General features: G+C 33.6%; 3 protein-coding genes across 6 annotated transcripts; 1 reads left to right on the top strand and 2 right to left on the bottom strand.

Moving 5' to 3' along the window:
* The first annotated feature begins 402 nt into the window (after window positions 1–402).
* Window positions 403–20,192, top strand: Ubr3 (Ubr3 ubiquitin ligase). Of its 2 annotated transcripts, XM_076899369.1 has the most exons (29): window positions 403–1,240; window positions 2,269–2,482; window positions 2,592–2,720; window positions 2,813–3,078; window positions 3,161–3,405; window positions 3,487–3,604; window positions 3,676–3,855; window positions 3,943–4,169; window positions 4,261–4,416; window positions 11,859–12,040; window positions 12,119–12,258; window positions 12,351–12,493; window positions 12,568–12,737; window positions 12,822–13,065; window positions 13,158–13,317; window positions 13,429–13,611; window positions 14,058–14,210; window positions 14,596–14,774; window positions 14,852–15,275; window positions 15,335–15,483; window positions 15,561–15,707; window positions 15,796–16,113; window positions 16,188–16,407; window positions 16,682–16,891; window positions 16,978–17,252; window positions 17,401–17,748; window positions 17,868–17,996; window positions 18,092–18,231; window positions 18,326–20,192. In XM_076899369.1, exons 1-29 carry the CDS (start codon window positions 1,000–1,002, stop codon window positions 18,441–18,443), a joined length of 5,808 nt encoding a protein of 1,935 aa, XP_076755484.1. In that variant the 5' UTR covers window positions 403–999; the 3' UTR covers window positions 18,444–20,192. The 2 variants fall into 2 exon arrangements, with proteins under 2 accessions (XP_076755484.1, XP_076755485.1); XM_076899370.1 differs by lacking the exon at window positions 14,058–14,210 and having other exon boundaries at window positions 404–1,240.
* Orion (chemokine-like protein orion) lies at window positions 4,834–10,969 on the bottom strand. 2 transcript variants are annotated; one of them, XM_076898842.1, is made up of 8 exons: window positions 10,370–10,969; window positions 6,876–7,017; window positions 6,596–6,736; window positions 6,309–6,526; window positions 6,011–6,231; window positions 5,702–5,940; window positions 5,503–5,632; window positions 4,834–5,422 (listed from the first exon to the last, which is right to left on the bottom strand). In XM_076898842.1, the coding sequence occupies exons 1-8, from the start codon at window positions 10,952–10,954 to the stop codon at window positions 5,086–5,088; spliced, it is 2,013 nt and encodes a 670-aa protein (XP_076754957.1). In that variant the 5' UTR covers window positions 10,955–10,969; the 3' UTR covers window positions 4,834–5,085. The 2 variants fall into 2 exon arrangements, with proteins under 2 accessions (XP_076754957.1, XP_076754958.1); XM_076898843.1 differs by lacking the exon at window positions 10,370–10,969 and adding an exon at window positions 7,168–8,036.
* A 1,118-nt stretch (window positions 20,193–21,310) lies between the features above and the next one.
* On the bottom strand, window positions 21,311–23,502 carry LOC143426082 (small ubiquitin-related modifier). Of its 2 annotated transcripts, XM_076899211.1 has the most exons (5): window positions 23,352–23,502; window positions 23,164–23,232; window positions 22,997–23,074; window positions 22,472–22,543; window positions 22,165–22,356 (listed from the first exon to the last, which is right to left on the bottom strand). In XM_076899211.1, the coding sequence occupies exons 1-5, from the start codon at window positions 23,364–23,366 to the stop codon at window positions 22,294–22,296; spliced, it is 297 nt and encodes a 98-aa protein (XP_076755326.1). In that variant the 5' UTR covers window positions 23,367–23,502; the 3' UTR covers window positions 22,165–22,293. The 2 variants fall into 2 exon arrangements, with proteins under 2 accessions (XP_076755327.1, XP_076755326.1); XM_076899212.1 differs by lacking the exon at window positions 23,352–23,502 and having other exon boundaries at window positions 21,311–22,356; window positions 22,997–23,069; window positions 23,164–23,217.
* Between the last annotated feature and the right edge of the window lie 804 nt (window positions 23,503–24,306).

The following is a 24,306-nucleotide window of genomic DNA, read 5'->3' as shown; positions in this document are numbered from 1 at the left end:
TAAATAATATCGTAACTATCGTTAATAATAATAATCGTCTTTTATTCTGCGTGTCCTAACTATTAATATCAATGCTTATCTGCAAATGTTAATACTTGAATAGAAATACAAAAAAATGTTCAATTGTATTTCATAGTTTTTTTTTTGCGAGATACCGTAATAAATGGAAATAGCGTTACCCTCACTAATAGATCAATTTGTCCAGAGAACCATATATGATTGGATTATAAATAAACCGAATAATTAATATGTTCCAATTTATATTTTTAATATTGCTTAATCGCATCAATTTCGATAAATTCCTGCGCCCGTACGATAATTTGTAATCGGCACGATAAAGAAGAACGAACTGCGCATACATATTTCGACGTAGCGAAAACGTTCTGATGAAATGCGTTCATTGAAAAGCAAGATCTAGTATTCTGTCATTGTTTTGTCGATAAGATAGACAAATTCTTGATCAGAGAGAAGAAGACGTGCCGTAGAAGAATATAAGCTGTGGTCAATTGATCGAACGATTAGTGATCAAGTGCTTTTGCTGTTCGGTAAATGTGGATGTGTGTTGTATAAACGTCGATTATTATACAAGTACCGTGTATCGTTGTTGAAACGCGAAATACGAAAGTCGATAGTAATCCAGGATCGAGGAGTGTGGTATAAGGTAACGGTCCCTTGGTGCTTTCGTCATGTTGTCAAAATTGATGAGGAAGACAAAGTTGACGGGAGATGCTCACTGATATGGAGGTTGTTGAGAATTCCCTGGTCCGCGGGCCGCCTCTACTTGAAAGGTTTCCCGGAAGTTTTCACCTCGTCGGTGGTGCAAGTCGTCAGGCAGCTATCGGTCGACCTGTCGGCTTTCTGAAATTTTAACGTTGGTATCACCTGATTCCCGACTTAACTCGCCCGTTTGTTTTCCGTACACTCGTCATCCACGGAGGATACCGTAACATCTATCAAAAGTCAGTGGGTATCCTCGCTGCGCGAGGTCAATATTCCACAATGTTTTCGGTATCTAGCCTTTGCACTCAAGTGTTAATAAACAAGACCATACGCATTAGAGCTGCTAATATACATGAGGAATGCAGCAATTTACCCTATGACAGTGGATGTCCACCATCCCTTAGTAAATTATTGGATGAAGTATTAAATCCTAGTAAACCTATCAATGACAAAGAAACGATCAACTGGTGCAAGTGGTTAATAGCTGGCGGTCATACGCCGGAGGAGTTCGCTAAGACAGGTATACAGGCATTTCGTTTCCTTCAATCGCTCAGGGATCGTAGAGAATGCTTTTTAATATGTCTATATCGGTCTAATTTATAGCTAACCATTGTCAATATTACTATTATGTCGATCGTCTTTTGTAACAAGTATCGCTATACCTGAAGCATTATATGTATCTAATGCTTCTATATAAATATTGCACATTGCAAAATCCTAGGAGTTTGTTACGTACATTTATTTTAAATATTATCTTCAAAAGGATCCATTTATGTTACTAAATGTTAGATATAATATATTTTAAAAAATTTATATTTTTACAAATAATATTAAAATGATATGTTTAAATTGCTGAGAAAGCAATGTCCAAAAGTAAAAACAAATAGAATCTAAAATATTTATAATTGAAGAGTATTACGACACATCGCTTGTTCATTGTTTGACATTTCTAGATAACATATTTTGCTGTATACATTATTTTACATTTGGTGGTATAAGTATAATGCAATTTGCGTATTTGGCATGAGCCTGATCACCCAATAAACATATATTCATACTTGCCACTATAGATCATGAAAATATAGGTGTACTAAATGTTTTGACATATAAAAGACTAGTCATAATTCGTAGACTGCAACAAGTGTGTTTTATGTTGGCAAATAATAATCTTTTGAAACATTAAGAGCTATTTTTAAAATCATATTAAATTGTTCTAAGCCTTTTAAAAATAATTAAATAATACTAGGAGTACAACTGATATTACAAGTATGACAATGGTTCTGTGTTATTAAGTGGGATAAACAGTTCCATATCCATAAACCAGGCTTTTAAATTAAACTTCATTTAGAAATTAAATTATTTAACATGGTTGAATTTATAAAAAATATAGAAAACTAGAAGTTGTTTTAAGATCTTAAGAAGTACAAGTGGTAAAAAAATTGCATTATTCATTATATGACTCTTTAAACAATATAACATATAACTAAATTAATTTGGTTTCATAGTGGTTTCAATTGTATGCTTAAATTATATTTCTAAATATTCCAGTGAGGATGTATGATAACGCCACTACATGTGGGTTAGTTTGGACACCTAATTTTGTAGCATACCGTTGTCGTACATGTGGTATATCTCCGTGTATGTCTTTATGTACGGAGTGTTTTAAGAAAGGCAATCACTATGGCCATGATTTTAATATGTTCCTGAGTCAAGCAGGAGGTGCATGCGATTGTGGTGATGCATCTGTTATGAAAGAATCAGGGTAAGAGTTTTATTAAATACTCAGAATAATATTAGTAGTAATTACTTATCAATTAGATAGTTATATTAATTGTTTGTCACTTATAATATTGAAAATTTTGGTTTTACAGATTTTGTGACAGACATGGTCCAAAAGCAGCTGTTAATAAATCAGCTGCTCCTTCAAATTTAATGTGTGTAGCAGAGGCAATGATGCCCAGAATAATTCTACGCCTTATACAACACTTACGTGAAAATTGGTATGTTATATATCCTCTCATACTTTTTTGATAACATAGTTGTCAGAGCTAAAAGAAATTCATAATGTATTGAGTTATTTCGTTTAATACAGTACGGTAGGTCGACGAAATTACGGAGCTGCAATTCAAGATGCGGATGAATATTTAACAATGCTCATTGATTTCAATAAAATGGGTGCATTAATGAGGCACGTTATGACATCAGCTCTGACGAGTCCACAAAAATATAAGAATCTAATGGATCCTTCTGTATCAACTGGAGAACCAGAATATGACAGCTATTGCCAAGATAGCAATGAAATATATCAGAATGCTGTAAGGTCTTTACCAAATCCAGAACCACCTGATGAATATAAAGGTAAATTTCTTTCAATTGATATGTACACAATTATAACAGAGTAGTAAGTATAACTATAATAAATGGTTGATTATCTTTTCAGAATGTGCATCTTTACAAGAACACTTACAACATACTACTTTCTTAGAGGAACTAATGTTTTGGACAGTAGCTTATCAGTTTCCACAAAAATTAGTTTGTTTGTTGTTAAACATGTTACCAGATCCAGACTATAAGGAGGCACTTACTCGTGCATTTGTATTACATTACAGTAGAGTTTCAATGATGCTTGAACGTTCAACAGATCCTGACACTTTGAGTAATAAAGTAGTTCATGTCAGTGTACAGGTAGGTACCATTACGTAAAAATTATATTCTATTTATGATAGAGGAATGAAATTGTTTCACTTGCTATATTCTATATTTCAGCTATTCAGTAATGAAAGTTTAGCATTGAAAATGGTGGACCAATTAAAGTTGTTACATGTTATGGTGATAGCATTAAAATACATGATGAGTAAGATATTGATTCAAAATACATTACACGGTATGTATTTAATGAATTTGCACGTTGGAATGTGTTTAAAGAAGTAAAATATATATGTTTTTTCTCCTTAGATCCGGATAAAAACTTTCATTATGTAGTAGACTGTGAACGACAAGTGATGAAAGAACACTGTTATTGGCCTATTGTGTCGGATTTAAATAATGTTCTTTCACATAAACCTATAGCTATTAGATTTATGAGCGATGACACACTTTTAGAAATGTGGTTTGACTTCCTATCTATGTTTCAAGGTACTGTTTAACATTTTATAAGATGTAACCGGCTTTGTTTAACGTGCAACAAGACATTTTCAAAGCTGTTCGTTCTGTTTATTTCAGGAATGAATGTGAATCAACGAGAATTAAATCAACATGTGGAATACGAGTCTAATACATATTATGCAGCATTCAGCGCTGAATTAGAAGCTAGTGCCTACCCAATGTGGGCTTTGGTTTCTCATTTGCGTGGTCCTGAAAGTGCTCCTCTTACGCGTAGAGTGCTAACATTTTGTCTTACCGCGTTGCAAGATTGGCTAGACGCTATAAATTTCACTCATCCAAATGTGGTAAGTATTCGAACGTTTATCCATAATTATTTTTACTAATATATACATTAATCAAATGTATAACTCTGTATATTTCTCTGTTTTTTTATAGAATGACAGCTTACAAGTATCGTTTCATCTCCCACTGCATCGATATTTTGCTGTATTTATGTGTCAAGCCATTCGTCAACAAGAAGCCACGCTCAACGACTTGTTGCCACCAACTGATATGTTACATCTCCTGATGATGCATCCTCTACGAGTTCAGGTAAGTACTTCTTTACTTTCTATTGTTATTAGTTCTTTTTGAACGATTACGCTATGTGCAGACAGTTCTTATTTGGCTAATATGTGTTGTTTATCGAATAGACTAGTAATATTTAATATAAAGTGATTAGGAAAAATATTGACACATCATTGAAAATTAAATTTTCTTATGTTTATTTCATTTTTTGCATGTATTTATTTTGTTTTTTTCTTTTCTATTGCATATTTTAGCAAAATAACAGCATGAGAAAGATACACATCTTTTTCTCTTTTCTCTCTTTCTCTTTCTTATTCTCTTCAATTATAAGTAGTTCTGCACTGTTATATTTTAATAGCATAAATTTGTTGGAAACTGATTTTTTATTAAAAGTTTTATCACATAGCAAACCGAAAAGTTATAAAAGTGTAAAAACGTGTAAAAAACAAAGGTTTAATTTTGACAACTGATCAGTTTGATGACAGATATGCATAAATGCTAAAATGGCACAAACAATAATTATTTAATGAGGCATTTTTTAAAATAACAGAAATTATTAGTCAATTATTAGTATAATTATGTATTATACACTTAAACGTAAATCACTGAAATAAGTATGAAAGTAGAAATAAGACGCAAAAGAACAATATTTACGAACTATATGTTAATAGCAATAGGTGTGAACAAATACGTTCATACTATTTCTATCTCAGTTAGATCATCAATAACTGTTTCTACGGTAGGTGATAAATCAACCTGTAGATGTTGACTAAAATCGTACGTGATTAATCTCAATGCAACATATCCACCCGATCCTGTTCTGCCTTTATGATAAACACCAGCACCCGCGATTGGTACTGGTGGATTTGGCTCTATTGGTTGAATGTCGATGAACGGTATTGTGTTTTGTGCAGCATCGCTTTTACGATCGCTTGGTGCAAAATTCAGATATTGTTCGGAGACCGAATCCGGTAGTGACAGAAGTGGTGATCGTGTTGGTATATCAGGGCGCGGTAATGCCAATTCTTCTCTGTCAACAAACATTGATAAAAGTATAAAGTGATACGATAAATATATCAGAGTATTCGCAACATATGAAATACGTTTTACCTAGCGGTTTGGTCGTGACTAGTCCAGAAACTTCTTTCCAATGGCTTTATTAATTTTCCAGTAGTAAAGTTGAAACTTGTCATTCTTACTTCTAAGTTCAGCCGTGTTCCAACCATTCGAAATTTAAGCCCTGAAAAATAATAGTTGTAAGCATAATATCTGGAAAAGAAACAAGAGTGTAGTCGTTGCATAGATATACCTGTGAGAAGGTAATTTTTATCAAGGGTTATGTCATCTAAATCTATGCCTCTTTTTTCCCAGTACAGGGTATGATAATCGACATCGGCCGTAACGTTTTTATCTAATATGTTGAAAGCTTCTATCGGTTTCCATTGCACGCTAGTTCTATTGATGTTTCCACGCGGCATCAATTCACCTTCCTGTATTTGTATATGTATTACTTTATTCACTTTCTTGAACCGCACACCCGTCACAACCCTGCAGCAAATAATGAGTATTCGATCATTAACAATTTCAACAAAAAAATTTATCAAAACAAACAACTTACTTATTATTGGCGACATCGGATACGACTTTTCGCAAGCTAAAGTATCGATCAGAGTTTATGTTATTATCATCACAATAGCAGAAACAATAGCTACAATGCCAGAACAGCCAACGCCACCAACTATCGACTTTAGTCTTGCCATTCTTGCAAGATCCTTTTTGCCCAAACACCTGACCATTCTCGTATTCTATGTACTCGTACCTTCGATCACTGTTCTCAGACTGAAATAATTGATGAACATGTTGTATATAAGTTTTTAACGTATCGCTTCAAGGCTGGGAAAAAAGTTTCAATTTACCGAAGGACAAACCCACATGTCGGAATCGACATATTCGCAATTCAATATTCTACCGTTACATTTCCGCTGTTTGGAGCAATATTGATTTTTATAACACCCGCGAACTTTCGAATATTCGTAATAAGCGCAGTTCTCTTTACAGGATACTTCGTTATTCAGGTCCACTTCGTTTACGATGTATCCTTGGAACAATTGAGTCAACGTAGTATATGTTTCATCTGTAATGGTCGTGAGACGTATTAGTGTTCGTCGCGCCTGGATAGAATTAGAGTGTAAAAAAACCAAACCTAATTTATTTATTCTCGCGTCACATTTCCAAATTTGCCGTGGGGCAAACGCCATGGCCGTTTTCACTGCTCGGAGAGTCTCTGTAGTTCTTTTCTCGTATTGTTGCTTTACCAGATTCATTTCTTCCGTGAAATTAGCATCTGCAGCAAGTTGATTAAAATCAGAAAGTGGATTACTCAAATATCGCTTCCTTCCCCCCCAAATCAGAAGAATTTAAGGATAAGAATTCAAGAGTATGGAACAAAAGCTAATTTACGAACGGTAATCGTTGCATTATACCTGGATTATAGAGCCGGAGTAACTTGTAAGAGAATTGAATCATACTGTAACCCTTAATTTCCGTTAATGTTATCGTGGTGTACAGATTGTAAAGCAACTGCTGAAGCGACTGATTGTCATTACAGATTTGCGAGGATGCTTCCTACAAGAAACACAAAGGAAAGAAAATACATGAAATCTGCTCATACGTACGATACCTATACTTCCAAATCTCTGAATTGTTCATTATCAAAGAAGAACATTCGCTATTTTGATGATCACCGAGTCGCAAGTTCTTCAATTAATATTGTACCTGATTAGCCACTATGAACAGTTTCTCGTTAACTATTATGTCCCCGATTCGGTCAAGGGTGCGCACGATCGATGCATTCGGGACGTGCAAAATGGTATCCAAGAAATTGACTAGCTTCGTTATATTAAAATTTTCCATGTTGATCTCTTTTTGCATCACTCGGAAAATGGCATACAGACCGTCGATGCTCTTTAGCTCGTTATCCGTCCGAGCCCATAACCATATGGGATTTAACGCGTTTAAGTATTCGCGGCCATCGTTCGGGACCTTCTCGTCCAGTTCATCGCCGAATATCTTGAACTGTTTTATGAGCCATAGATAAGTAAGTGTATCGTCGTCCACAATCACTCGTAGCCGTAAATTGGACAAATCCTTTTCTAATCTTCTTTCCAATCGTAGCAGTTTATTTCGCATTTCATCAATCACCGTGGTGTCATACTTTATGTCTGTTGCCTCTAGTGTTACGGCGAGGAACAGCAGGCACGTAAAGATGTTGAGTCTTCTCATCTTTGTATGCTCTTTTCAGTCGGTTCTTGATTGGTAACTGGATTTATCTTTAATCATATATGGGTGAATAGGCGTACAAGGTGTTTAAAGGTGATCCACTATAGTGCTATAGTACCTGCGCGAAGATGCGTAGGATTGAAATTCGTTCTACGTAAAATACTTATTTATTTCTTTTTTCTTCTCTGTCTCTCTGGTTTCAATTAACGACCGTACGATAAATGAGATGTGTTCAAGTCACGAATGAGCTTACGAATGAAAATAATTTTGTACGTAATCGTTTCAACGGTCGATTATCTAGTTCAACTGTTGTCGCATTCCGTGCCGTTTGTATAACCGATGATCCATAATATCAATAGAAAAGATATCCTTGATTCACTGTTCATACAAATTGTACGCAAAGAGAAACAAACATTTATCCGTTACCTTCTATAAATTCATTTTGTAAGTCGTTATGTGAATGTTGTACTTTAGTAGTCCACCTGTTAAGTTTTTAGTTTTACAGAAAAATGGTTTTACGACGGCACGGAACGCATCACCGGCGTTATCGTAAAATTCGCTTAGTAAGATATTGTCAAAATTCCATTCGCAGCTTCTACAGGGATCTTAAATCCTCCGGCAATAAAATGTTCGCCTATTTGTGACTTCGTTTCGTAGTGCTCGTGTATTTGTACGATAGACTTACTAATACGTGAAACATACATGATAGTAGGGTCGAACGTGTTGATCATGTTAAAAACTAGGTATGTACGTCAGTAGTTTAATGAAATGATATTGTAGCATTTGCTTCGTGGAAAGATTACGAACATCTAATTTCTATTGTGGCCGTTGCAATCGAAATTTCGGAGATTCATTCTCAATCGACGATACCTTTTACCTCTCGACGAATCACGTTTAATTTAAGCATCGGTCACATCCGCGTGTAATTATTACTACTTCCGGCTGTTTGAACGGTTTTAATCACGATTGATGCTTTAAACCTTGATCCTTATTATTTCGATGTTGGTTTTTCACATCGTTACGTTGCTCTTCTAAACAGTTCTTGAAAATACTTCGATCAGTATCCACGTAACGAATATTATTTATACGTACAAATTTTAAATATCAGATAACGACTTTAAAGTGTATTCACCTTTTCCCAAACGTGTTAAGCATTTCTATTTACACTCAATGGAAATTGCGTGTGCGTAAGCATTCGAGAGGAAACGATGGAACGATGTGAGAAACTTCGAGGTGGGTACTGTTACTTCGCCACAATATCTTGTGAACGAAATCTCAGTTTCCCTTTCATAAAATGTATAACACACGTCACCAATTTGATGATAATGCACCATAATCCATTCGAGACAAATTTCAGCCCGATCTTTAGCTTGTCTTTCCAAATTGCACCGAGTGTTAACGAGTGGAAAGTAGCGTTTCGAAGTTATATAGGTCGTGAAATGATATCATGATCAATCGAAGCGTATCGAGTTGTAGTATGCGAAAATTGAAACCCAAGAGACTGTTGCGACAATAATTTTCTTACATTGTGTTCCGTAATATTTCAATTACCCTGCCGGTCGATTCTGAACTGTTTTTTAAGTTTCACTATACACACTGTTGCGTTAACATTTGCTCGATCGTTACTTCCTTTTTAGTTGATGAATAGGCGATAGCCCTGGCTTTAATGCAGTGAAAGAAAGCGGCAAGAACGAGGACTATTCTCCGTACGCTCCGGCTCTACTGAAAATTTCGCATTATTGTTCCGTCATTTGACTCCGTGTTCCCTCCTCCTTTCGACTTACGATCATTCGAGCTTTGGTGGTGTTAGGTATGTATCTCTGCGCATGCTCCTCTTCTCTCTCTTGCTGTCTTCGCCATTCTTCGTTGAACCGTTTACACATACACACACAAAAGGTTCATTGTCACAAAAAAAACATTGCACTTGCTTCTTTTGTTTCGTATCAGTAACATCCAAAAATTGATTCGAAAGAAATGACAAGGCCATCCTTTCATTCAATAGAACGTACCTTGCTCTGGACAAGATACATATTGTAGAATTTGTGAACTCGGCTGAAAATCTCGTAGCGATCTCATTACGATTCTTTGATAATTAGTTCGCGTGAGAAACAAGACAGGAAATGTAGTTTACGTAAGTGTTTGACAAACAAACTGTCAAACAGACCATATTTTTTTTTCAATTATCTATTATCGTTCATTTTTCTTTCGAAAGAAATTGTGCATACGAACGAGTACAAGATGAATAGTGTGAAATTCATTTACATTCATTGCATTTCTTGCTTTCGTTTTTTGTAAAAATTAATGTGAAGTTAAATATCAATATCAAAGACATTTTAGATAATCGCGATATTTAAGCATAAAATGAGGGTAATGAAATTTGTACGATAAGGAATTTATCATTACTACAGCGTTCCGACTACGTCCTTATCGAGCTTGTAACGTGAATAGGTCCAATTGTCGGATGTCACTTGATCGCTGTAATATTCTCCCGCATGTAGGTACCCCTTCGAACTCAATCATGATAGACTAAACTTCAACAGCGTATTACTGAATATTGATATCCCAAAAATAAGGCATTCTTAACCAATGAAAAAAAAAACAATTTCGCAAAATTAGAGAATATATTCAATTACCAATTAAGACATTATCCAAATTAATTCTCTCATTGAAAATATGCTAAAAAAATGCTATTACTTACTGCCATTTGATTGGCCAATAATATGATAACGCTTCTGCTAAGGATTTCGTCGGGTGAAGGTACAAACAACCGATGAATGCGTTTTAAAAGGTCAGGAAGAGCCCCGGATCTCGAGGAGACGCACGTTCTCGCGAAATCTTCCAGCGTGAATTTTGCATATTTGTCAGGTGCCATGGAGTACAGCTCGAAAATGTTATACAGGTCATTGATCTGTCCAACAGATTGATCAATCATACGTAACTTCTGATCCAATCTCTCTTGTAACGGAATTTCGGTTAACAGTTTAGCCACGATAGTGTCCAATCGTACGTCCATCTGTTCTTGGAATCTGTCAATTTTGTGCGATACTCTCGATATATGCGTTTTCAGCTCCCGTTCCATTCTGTGTATGAATGGCAAACTATTTTCAAATTCAGGATCCCTAGGGTTTACCAATTCCCATGATTCCAAAACGTTGGTCATTACTTCGTGGCCGAATTTTATTAAGTCCACTACATCAACATAACCAAACTTAACACTGTTCGTAAATTTTCCTAAACTAAGTAACAAGCAAATTAAAATCATTTTCGAGGTAATCGTAGCCATTTTGCCGAGCTGAATGGAAACAAATTTGAATCGGAAATTAAATGGGGAAGCTGGCGAATGTAACACTGAACCAAACTTATCCGTCTTTCTCTTCGCAGCGATTATCGGATTGTTTCCTTCATGAGTCACGATTTTTTTTCAAGTTACGATCAATTTACGTGGGAAAGTGTAGTGAATATTTTCCAGAAATGTTTAAGGGATTAGTCACACAAAGAAAAGCCGTAGTCGGCTTCTCTGAAACCGTACAAGAATGTCTTCTCCCTTGCACATTGATCGTTGGCTTGTTACGAACTGACACTCGGCCTTTGGTGTGCTTTCCAGTGATGGGATTGGTCAACTAAGTGGGGGCATACCATGTCTCTACGAATCACTTATTCTATGGGGAACGGACTCTTTGTACACATTTAGATTTTAAATGTTTCATACTTTCTTCCTTTCTTTCTTACATACATGATGTATACAAAAATGAAGACCACACTTTTATAAAAATGTGAAATTTCGTATCAATTTGTTGTAAATAACTAACATTCTATAGGTATCCAAGCATATTTTGAAACTTATTTCTCTTTATCTTACATAATGTAATTGAACGATCAACTACCTTATATAAATGTTCTGAAACTGTTTGTTTTATATGTTTATAAGTAATTATTCATATAGATCGTCGCAGCATTGTTCACATTATAATGGTTTCTATGAATATGCTTAAAATGAAATAAAATCCACAAAAGATGAAACTGTTCGTGTACCGTTACGTTTTTTACGCACGATGCATACATAATTCATTCGGATACGAAAGGAAATGATGTATTGCAACAATTATCTGTATCCCTGTTTAATCTTTATACTATTTAATGTTAAGAATTATCAAAGGAACAAGATAAAATAATAAATCTTTCTTTAGGTTGCCTTTTACGAAATTTTAAACGGATTATGGGTGCGCAATGGCCTTCAAATAAAAGGTCAAATAATGACGTACATACAATGCAACTTTTGCAATTCGATGGTAGATGCAGATCTCTATTTACTACAAGTTTGTGCAACAAAACTACAACCAGATGTATTTCTAAAAACAGTCATTAAAAAGTAATTTCGTTAAACATTCATTTAAATAAAATTGTTTTTAAATTAATATCATAATTAATAACAATTCTGTTTAACCAGGTTCCACATAAAACAAGAGATAAGCCTTTGTTTGTACAGACCATCTCAAAATGAATATATGAACAGAGATCATGATACACCAATGTTAGAAAGTTTTTTAACATTTCTGTCTATATTAGTTAATGTTCGGACAAATTTAGGTGAGCTTTCCATATCATTTTCTTAATATACAATCATTGTATTATTTTATTCGATCAATAAAAATATATGAATATAACAAATATGATTTCAGGTTTATCTGATCCTGAAATGTCCCGCTTAGAAATGGTTACTTTATTATCTATGGGTGATAAAACTCATAGTCAGTTAATGGAACTAATGCCAGAACGTTGTGGTAGTACCCAGAATAGAGATTTTGAATCTGTATTAGCTGATGTATGTTTTACATCTTTAAGAGATATAAAAATCTGTTTAGATAATTATGCAAGTAATAAAAATATGATTCCCAGGTAGCTGTATATAGGGCACCAAATCTTGAAGCTAGCGGGTACATGCAACAGGGAATGTATGGTCCAAAACCACGTTTGGTGTGGGAAGAGTTATTTGATCCCTTGCATGTTTTACTAAGAGCAGCACAAAAGGGAGATTTTCAGATGGCAATGGATCGTTTTACAGAATAGTGAGTAAAGTTTATTCAAAGAATGTGATTTTAAAACCTAAAGACTCTTCTACTCATCATTAAATATTTTTGTAATTATTTCAGTGTAAAGCAGTCAGGAAAATTGAAAAGCAGTGCAATTCCATGGCCACCATTCAGGCATCCTGCTCCTGTTTCACCCGCGTACGATGATCCACGAATTGTATTACGATCTAGAGTTTTTCATGCCATGATTTTGATAATTTTATACAAGGCTGTATATGGACATAACATATCAGAACGTATAATGGCACTGACTATTTACTTACTAGAAATGGCAGTAATAACTGCAGAAATACCTGACAAATCTGTAAGCGATTATATAAAGGAATTACAGAATTGTAACATAACTGTTAACATTTCATTGAATCTATTGATTTCAATCATTTTTTCTACCATCAGATGAATCCTTTATGCCAATATACTAGCGAAGAGCCGTCTCGTATAATAAAAGATATGGACCTAGCTGGTTGGTATATAACTGATAATTTGTCTGAAAATCTGAGGACAGTCATACCTCAAGTTATTTTGGTTCAAGAATCAGAGTCAAGTAGCTCAGATAGTGAGTAAAATTTTCGTACACACTGTATAATATTACTCTCTGTTGTATGTTATGATAATTACCAGAAATCTTTCTTTCTGTTTCTGTTCTTCTCTCTCCATCTTTCTTTAGGCGAATTTGAGTGGGAAATTCAAGGTGAAGTAACTGAAGTTGGAACTGCACATATGATAAATGATGCAACAGACGAGGGTTCCTTAGAAGTATTAGCTCTTCCATCTTTAGATACAACTAGTAATGAAACTGGGTTACAGATTGCTATGAATGCACCTCTGGCTGCTTTGCCACAAGCAAATGGTAAGTTTTATTTTTTTATTAGCATTTGTATCATTAACATAATCTTTGTATAAAACATGTCACTTAAAGTGAGGGTATCAGTTAGTATGTCGTATACTTTGAAATATAAATGTTTGCATTATATATAAATAAATTTAATTATTGTTGTTTTTTTGTAACTTCTGTATATGTATATGTAAAAAATAATCCTTTATATGTATATACGAATTTTAATGCGTTTTAATACGTTTTCTTATCAGCTATAATATAGAATATATATATGTACATATATATATATATATATATATATATATATATATATATATATATATATATATATAATATATTTATATATAAAATGACCAAAGCATTTTTAATTGTAAGATGGATGTTTCGGTGTTGATCAGAATACTATATCATATCATACAATAATAATGTTTTACTTTTTTTTCTTTACTATTTTATAGACCAATTTCAAATAACTTTTGTACCTGAAGATGGATTTGTTACCATATCAGAAGCTAATAGTGACGGTGGTTTAATATCTCTACCAAGATCTTTGAGAGCACTCACCGAAGAATCCATGGCCCTTGCCTTTGAATCACCTCCTTTACCAAATAGTATGTTACTTAGTTTATTCACCTTAACCATACTCCTTGTTATTGTGCACTTTGTACTGTTACACAATGTATATTATATCCTTCATAATTAAGATCCAACATTAACACATTTTCTTTTTCAAGGATGAAAGCACTGAATGTTATTAGTAAAAATTTATAGTAAAATTAAAAGTGAAAGATTAGAGGAAAAATCTTATGACAGTCAGCCCTTGATGCTTCCGCAAAACAAGAAGTAAAGTTTCATTAAAAACAGACTCTCATGATTTTTCCTCTCATAATTTAAACTATAATATACTTTTCATCTTGTGTTAATCAGCATTAGTACTGCACACATAGGGAAAAAGATAATTTATTGCTTTGTTTAAACATTATCAACTATGTGTAGACATTGGTGGTCAACCTGCATTACCACCTGCCCCTCAACGGCCCGCTGTTATGGCCGGCAATGAAATAGTTGCTGCTCCGATGGTGTATTCGAGATTAAGTAATTCTAGAATAACAACCACAGAAATTGTTCCATCTACGTCAAGTTCTCATAAACATTACAAAAGAAGAGAAGCTCAGGTAATGATTTATATGTTATTGATATCGTATCGCATGTACTTGTGATAGCTTTTCTTTACAAATTCTTTATCATTTAGGGCGGTTCATTAAAATCGCAAACAGTAAAAGTTGACGAGAGCATAATTACGTTATTGTTAAAATTACACTCACAATTATCGGGTGTCCCCGATAGTTATAATCCCGAGCAAAATGGAATGTCGGACAACGAAGCTAGCAGTAGTTCGAGTATAGGACCGACGGAATCGCGAATCGGTGATGGCCCGTTTTTTGTTGCGCAGTTACTTAATAAGATAGGAAATTTAGATCCAATGTGCAAAGAAGCCATAAATGAAGCTAGGAACAAATTGTGGCCAAGTATGCAGGAAAGTGAAGATAAACAACGAGAGAAAGAAGATCGCGAAAGAGAAGAGAGACGAAGACGAGCGAAGGAAAGACAGCAAAAATTAATGGCTGAGTTTGCCAATAAACGAAAGCAATTTATGGAGAAAGCAATGGAAACAGGTAAAAAGTTGTGATATACGGATCTTAAAATCGTAAACTTACAATAAACTTTTGTCTAGATGAAGCAGGAGTATCTGGTATGAATTGGGATCAAAAAGAGGAATGCGAAAGCAAATTGACTAGTAAAAAGGAATACGATTGCGTTATTTGCAATCTAAGTAGTCCTAGTACTGAAGATAATCCTATGGGTCTTGTTGTATTAGTTCAAGTAAGTAAATAACTTTACTTGTATTTTTGAAATATCTATATAATACTTTTGTACAATAAAATTTTTTAACTCTTTAGGGAACAAGTGTTATTGGCCATGAACGGCAACAACCAGATAGATTGGTTTTACCTACATCTGATGAAGATCCGCCTATACCAAAGAGTGATACACGCGGTGCCTATTTTGATCGTAGAATGAATGCAATGAATCGTCACTTCGATACGGTAAATATATTTAAACTTTAACGATAAAATTATATATTCGTTTAAAATAATCAAATGATCTACATACATTTTTATTGATGTTTTATAGATTTCGTTGCTGTTATCCGTTAATCTAGGTTGGGAGGGTGGAGTGTACGTACAAACGTGTGGACACCATTTACATTTGAACTGTTTGTTGCCATATGTAAAATCTCTTGGTCACCAACAAAGAGAACTTTCCCTTGCTGTGGACAGCGGTGAATATCTATGTCCGCTTTGCCGGCAGTTAGCTAATTGTTTCCTTCCGCTTTCTCCGCAATTGGGAAAACGTGGTACAATCGTACGATCTCCTTATGCTCCTCTTGCTACGATAATCCCGGAGATAGATAATCTTTTGAAAGAAATTCATCGACGAAATCCATCAACGGTAAGCTTCTCGTACCTTGTTCATCACTTGGATAACGTTCAAATAACTTTCTCTTATGATAACATTTGTTACAGAGGCGAACATTTTTATCCGAAGCAATGCGTAAAGCTGTACAGGTGATGACGAGGTGTACACACTTTAAGTGTCAACAGCAAAACAGTTACAAATGTTTGTTCGTCTATATTACTTCTATAGCTCGAACCAATTTCGAAATTGAACTCGTCCAACGTGGTGGATCCTTGTGTATTCCACCACCCACTACAATACCTTTAAGGCCAAAACGCGATTGCACTGGTAAATTTATTTATATTATCTTATTAGATCTAGGTTACACAAATGTTGAAAAAATGGACGTAATTCATGTGACTATTCGTCTATATATATACATCACGATAGCACATTACAACATATGTTGCAACCTCCGTTTTTCCAACGCACGTATGATCCCCAGCCTTATTAACTTCTTTAACGACCGGATACACCAATTGGTGTCCTACGAAAATCGATGTGATTCGTTGATGATAATAACGATGGAATATTTAAATCTAATAATATATTGTTTTTCAAGTTGCACTTCTTGACGTCCTGGCAAAGAATGCACGCCAGTGTATGTTTGGGCCGGTGCAACATACATGGCAACAACTGTCCGGGTTACCATCAGAATCTGCGACTACATTTGCTCTAACACCAGACGAAAGAGAAGTTCCCTTACTCCTTAGAGATCCTACTGCTCTTCTTATACAATTTATATTGTTGCTTCCTTTGCATTTGGATCACAGTAAGTGTACAGATTTATTTGCGAAAAGTGTTAAATATAATTTTGCAAACTTTAACATACATCGAACAACTGATTATCTTTTATAGCGTACTTCTCTAGCGTAGTAAAAGTAATCTACAACTTGTTGTACTATCAAGTCATAGTACAAATAAGCTGCACATTCACCGAGACGGAAAGGAATTCATTTTTAAGGAGAGAATGCGTCGAGCGTGGTTCTATGTGTTCAGAGACTATACTATGCAGAATCATCGAATATTTTAATAACAGCCCACTCTACCACATAGGTTACGTTTTGTACGATGCGTCCACTTCGTCGTGTACACCATATGCGCGAGACAAGATGCACAGTATCGAGCAACAGGTAGGTGTAAAAAGGCTATAACGCTATAACATATTTAATATAATTTATCTCCTTAGACGGGGCTTAGAAAAAGGATTAGTAACTTAATATTTATCTTTGTCTCGTTTCTAACATATTTGTCACGTACATTTAATCTATACTGTTTCAGATACAATCTATGTGCTTACCATTTTTACGAGTGGCTGCATTGCTTCGTTATCACTTATACGAGGAACCATTACCCATAATTAGGGCATCGGAGGCAGAATTTGCGAGATTAGTTCGTTACTTAGAGTTAGTTACAGAGGGAAAAGATTGGAATAAGTTCAATTCAGCGATAGCATTGAACTGGCAAGACAACGAAACCAGCATGTCGATGCCTCGTATGTGGTGCGATCAGTTTCTCGGTTTTGTAAGTCAGAGCGAAGCAGGCAGGTATTTAATCATGGAACAACACATATCGTGGCAAGTACCGAAGTTACTTAGTCTTCCAAGAGAATATGAGAAGATTTTCACGGTACGGATATAGAATTAATGTATATTATTTTCTATTCCTCGTTCAAAAAGTAATGCTAGCATTTCTTCTGTTTGGAGAGAGTGAAATAATAATAAATAATTTGTTGATGTTCTTTTCAGTATTATCATGGACGACAGTGCCGTCAAGGTCACTCGATTCCACAAGAGATCAGTATCTGTCTACTTTGCGGTGCCATTGTTTGTCTGAAACAAACCCGCAAGCAATGGAATGTATGTGAAGTTGTTCAAGTAAGAAATTTTGGCACATACTACCCTTTGTGCATACGATTCCATTAATAGTTTGGAGTTATGGAAATCTAATTATGTATTTTATGTTCTCATAGCATTCGATCGATTGTGGTGGCGGAACTGGTATATATCTAGTGGTAACATCAACTTATATCGTTGTAATTCGGGGTCAACGAGTCTGTTTATGGGGTTCCTTATATCTTGACGACTTTGAAGAAGAAGATAGAGATCTGAAGTAAGAAATCTGTTTTACTTTACGTCAAGAATATTTATTTTTAAGCAAGAAAGTTAATTATACATATTCAACACATTCTGATATATTTTTACAGACGCGGAAAACCTCTGTACCTAAATCAAGATAGATACCAATTGTTGGAACAGCAATGGCTAGCGCATAGGTTTGACCACACGAAAAAAACATGGGTATGGCATCGTGATATACTGTAACATTTTACATTCATTTTTGTTGAAAACTGGTCACTCTGAAACAAGTCGAAGACTTTCAACAGGTTTATTCCCATACAATGCCTCGCCAAGAAATAACAGCGCTTTAAGGATTAACAGATCGCTCTAATACTTTATTGATAACTATATATTTATTATGATGCAATGAGTAAGTAGACATAATATTGAATGAAAGTATTACAAGAAAAAAAAATGAGGTGAGATCTGAACTATACTAATATTGTTTATAGTCACAACACGATGAAAAATAATATCCGAATAAATGTATGTTTTGAGTTAAACATTGTACATTCTATTTAAATATATACATATAAATTATGTCCTAATAAAAAAAAAAGTACTTATTTAGTGTGTAGCATTTGTACTTAAGAGACAAGAATTATTGAATTCCGTAGTCGAAATTTGGGTTACACTAGGAATTGGATAAATTATATTGTTAGAAGATATATAATTTCGTATTATCAATGAAATCATAATTGTTTTGTGTTAAAGCGGATTGAATTTATCGTGTGCTTCTGTTTAACATAGAGAAAACATACAAAAAATATCCATTATATTCTATAATTTATTAATCATAACTATTTTGTTGATCATTAAAAATCTCATTTCAAAATATTTTTCTTGTATCTGGTTTGTTCAGAAATAGAGTATCCCATGACTCGATCGAATCAAAGAGCGATACCTTTATTGTAAGAACTCTGTTTCTGAATAGATTTAATAACGAACTTCACTTAAATTTTTGTATAATTTTTTTGTAACTTATATAACACATTTCGCTCTAACTGATTCTTAATTTGTACAAGCGAAGTAAAGAAATTAATTGTGTATAAATTTTTAATTACAAGGTGAAGGGAAAATTTTTTGCGTTAAATTGGCAGACGGATATTAAGGAAAGCAATTGTGCATAATGTTAGTTGTAACAAGAGTGATCTACGAATTGTATTCAAAGTAAAAAGTTAACACATATTGAATCGTTATTTTAAAGAATCAGCGTCGACAGTGTAATGATAAGTGACATTTGTTGTTAACGTAACGCATTAACGTTATTATGAAATTTTGTTCAATTGTAAAAAAAAAAATAGTTTCCGTTTCTATTTAAAGACATGAATTCTTTGCGACAGTTCATGATATAAAAAACCATAGGAAATTATTCACCGATCAATGAACTCGTGATTCAGACAATAGTTGATGCATTATCTTTTTGTATGCATATTATGGGCTGTGTATATGAACCTATAAATTCATTTTATTGAATGAACTATTTATCTACTCGCTGATTTTCTTGCACCGGTGCATATAAATGCTAATTAAGCAATTGAACTGTGGCAATTAAGTTGTTATTGTTTATCGAAGGAGCAATTTATGCATGAACAATTTTATTGAAAATTGGTCTTTATCCAACTGTATTCCATTGGAGATTTTGATTTTTCTTTTCTTCTTTTCTTTTTTTTGTGATATTACAACTGCAGTGAAGCAAAAAATTGCTTCTTCCAGATTATAGATCACTGTAAATGTGTAATAATGGTAGGACGCCACATATTAGAATTACTAGTTAACTCAAGATGATCTGTATATAGTTAATTATTTTTACGAATGTCCGCTTGTAATGTTAAAAGATTTGCGAATAATACATTAAGAAGTGCTAAAAAAAAAATAAGTAATGGCAATTATCAACTCTGTTCAATGTATAAATAAAAGCAATTTTATTAAATGGAAAGTATTGCCCCGTAATCTGTAAATAATTTTTTTGTCCAACAGCTTGTCCAGTTATATAAGACGTGATAATTTCATTTCCTAAATGAACATATGAGAAAATATATTCTCTCATCTGTAAGTTAATGATTATCGTCGCCTTCGAAGTAGCTTCCTTGTGCATTTATACAGTAAAGTAAACAGTGTTCCCATTTCTGGAAACAGCTTTTAAATTTGTTTCATGGAGTATCGAGTTACTTTATTACATTGTGCTTGATAACAGAAAACTTTGGTTCTTTTAAGCATAATTTAAACTGTAAAGTGGCATGCGCGCTTGTTTTTGGTACGCTTTTGCGTTTTGTTTTAGAATAGCAATGAAAACATTAAATCTGTTATTGTTGTTCTTGGCGATCCTCTTCTGAGAACGTTCGCGATCACTTCTCATCTATCATCAAATCTTTTGCGCCACTGAACAGCACTGAATTTTTTTTATAGTATTCGCATTGTATATTCTACTTTCAACAGTTTCAATGTTTCCATAGCATTTTTATCGATCTTCACATAAAATTTCATGTCTACGCTCTGTTCTGTATTTCAATTACTCATTTTCATGCCACAATTCACACGCAGATCTTTATTATTGTTTTCACAGCGCTGAGCGACTTCGAACACGATCATAAACATGTTTACCACTGTACAGGTGTCAGCACATGGTTGTTCCGGGAATTAAATTGTCACATCTTATATATAAAGTGAGTAGAGAAAGCTGAAGAATCGTTTATTCTTTAGATTAATTATTACAGATAATTTAAATGTGATTTAACCGTAAATCTAATGATCATTACAATTTATTACTATTTATATCAAAATCATTTTCTTTATTCGTTACGAAAATGAATGTCTAATTTTTATCATTAATTAATTTTCCCTATCAACCAACATGTTCTACATTTTGTAATAGTACGCAACTAGTAAAAGTATATATAATTGTTATATTTACTTATTACCTCTAACTATAAACATATTTATATTTAAATCGTTTATTATTTAAGAATTTAATGCATATGCGTGTATTGTATTATTTAGAAAAGAGAAAAAAAGAACATCGTTCGAAAATAACAACGAAAGAAAAATACCGATCGATGTTTATACGTTAGTAATGAAAACAAAAACTATATTACTTATCTGTACAAGAATAAATTTTATTACAATTTGTAAAAAATTTTCCCCGTTAAATCATTGGAATATTTGGTAATGAGGATGCTTAGATACAATTATAATACTTCGAACTTGAGAACTATAAACGCGCGATAAAAATTGTACAGATTTACAGGTTGTCGATCCTATTTTCAATTTTAATGAAACTCAATCAGTTTTCGAAAGGATCAGAATGTTATATAAAATAGAACACTATGTAGGTGTTAGCTTTATCTTATGTAACGACGTGCATCTTCGTTATTGTGTCTAGTGGATGCTTTGATTATAAGCGATAAAAGGGGATGTCTACAATACGAAGTTCTCCAGAAGCATCCACATTACTTACATCGAATTGATTACTTTTGCGATCGTCAAAAAAAAGAGGAAAATCAATTTTTCGTTTCGTACCAGTAATGTATACCTTTTGAAGTAAAAAATAGCTTTGTTACCATTACAATTACATTGAAAAGTCTAAGGAGAAATATTACAATTATTTCTTTTATTATAGACGAACCTTTAAACGCAACAATTTTTGTTTAAATCATGTTCACATTATATAATATTTACCGCGTTTGAATAATAGAACTAAACATTTTTTTCGAGACTCTCACGATCTAAGATTCTGAATTCAAATATCCGTAAAATGCAGATATATTGCCAAACATTATCAACAGACAAAACTCACGGCATTTAAGGCATGATACTTTTTGTTTTCTTTTTTGCTGGATCTATGGTATACATTGTAACTGAAACTGACTGTCAATGGTCCTTAAACTCGCCACGTTACAGGAATGTAGAATAGCACATCAAAATGTTACGTAAAAAAACCAAATTACATATTTTTTTTAAACATACATATATATATACTGATAAACTTGTCCATTTCTTTACGATAGTCACTTTCACTTTAAAAGATATTGAAAACTGAATAGATTTAATTTCTTCAGTAGCGACCACCTGTTTGTTCTTGGTATACTTCGATAACATCATCGTTTTCCATTTCCAACTGAAAAATAAGTTCAATACCATTATACTCGTCGTTGTATGCTTGGATTTCAGAAAGAACATAATCACATTTACTTCTATAGTACTTAATTTTAATGTTTTGAACTGAAACTGACCTGCTTTGGTGTTTCATCGTCATTAATTCTTTTCCCATCAAACAGAAACCTGAGCGACGTCATAGGGACACCCTAAGTAAAAATTGAAATACGCTTAAATCATTATACTTAAAAGAATAAAGAATAATATGCATTACATCCGAAACTTATGATTTTAAGGTGCAGAAAAATTAAACTGCATCAAACATTTTTGCAACGAAAAATAAATAATGAAAGAAAAGATATAAAGCAACACATGGATAAATTTGTTATTTCTCAAAGTTCAAACATACTTTAGAACATTTGTATGTAGCTGTTAGAGTAATACGTTGAAAGCTAACATATCCTTCGATTTCGATGATTACATAAAGTCATATTTTAAATTTATGCTTCAACGCGTATTATTACATTAAGTTACCATGTCCTTAGAAAAAATGAAACATGAACCTTAGCATAAACTCTTAGAATGGATTGCTCTAAATAGTGTATTGCCAGAACTTATCAATGTCATTCAAATGGAACGTTTATTTTGAAAAACGAACTAACCACACGATCACTGTACGATTTCTTGAGTTTACCCATTTGAGTGGTCATCTTTACCCTAAAGTGGATTTCATTACTGTCCTAAAAAAAACACGAAATGATGAAGCCGGTCATTAAGCGTTACAGAAGGGAAACGTGAACGAGTAAAAATAAACTTGTGGCTTTCTTACATTCCCAACGACTTTAAGCTTGATGTATTCAGAATTCGCGTCGCCTGGGCCGGCTTCGGGTTTTTGTTCCTAATACGCAAGGTTAGAGCCGATTAGATTCGAAATACAATTGAACATTCGAATGTTACGCTGTACTTATCACGCGAGATGTTTATTAACGTTATATATGGTAAAATAAGGAAGCTCACCTGATTATCGGACATGGTAATTAATTAAATATAACAATTCTCGACCACGCGCCAGAACAGTAACCAAACACAAGCACGCAATATGGCGCCGCGCTTTTGTCAGTTTCACAGTCTCCTATTCTAAAAATAAAAATTTTAACGTTCAGTAGATAGTTTCGTTCGAAAAGGCATCATCGTTTGACAGTTTTCAATTTAAAACGACTTTTTCCTTTTCTTTTTTTAAGTTAACCGTTGTCTGTATTTACGTTATATGTACGCGTGTGCGTCTGTTTTTGTATGTGGTGCGCGAAGGGAGATAAATGTTTACACAAATATTCACTGCAGTGAAGAAATATTGTGATAAGATATTAATTAAAAAATTTTCATTTCTCGTTTCCTCTCTTTCGCACTGTATTCGTATTCAAGATAAGCAAACTAAAAATAACGTTGCAAATATAATTTTACATCTATAATAAATTTGAAATATCAATTTCTACACGTTTGTACATTTACGTTTAACGAAAAGTAATGGTACTTGAAATACATCTCAATTATTATACTGTATTTCCGATATTTATCCTAAATATATGCACAGTAATGCAAAAATATTCGATAAACATTGGAAATATCGCAGTTGTTAAGAGACTTTTTAAGTAAGAAAGTTTTTACCCCTTAATTTTTCAAAATCTCGTTATCAAGTTCTTGTTACAGCATTAAGGTACTGTTGAAATATCCCCTTCAATAATGCGGTGACTACTGCAACTCTAGTTCCATTAACAATTCGTTAATAAAGTTTACTTTATTAATAAAGCGAATAGACTTAATTATATACTTAATAATAACAAGTTGCTCGATGTACGTTTAATGGAAAGTGTTAACGCGTGTCGCGGTCGCGACTATGCGTTCCAAAACATTTTTATCAGCACCTTTAATGCGTACGCGTAGCCACTTATGCGAATCGATGTAGATTGTAGTA

This window comes from Xylocopa sonorina, chromosome 8 (assembly GCF_050948175.1).
Source record: "Xylocopa sonorina isolate GNS202 chromosome 8, iyXylSono1_principal, whole genome shotgun sequence".
In the NCBI taxonomy this organism is placed as follows: Eukaryota; Metazoa; Arthropoda; class Insecta; order Hymenoptera; family Apidae; genus Xylocopa; species Xylocopa sonorina.
Note: the sequence above shows the minus strand (reverse complement) of the source record. Positions and strands in the feature narration are given on the sequence as shown.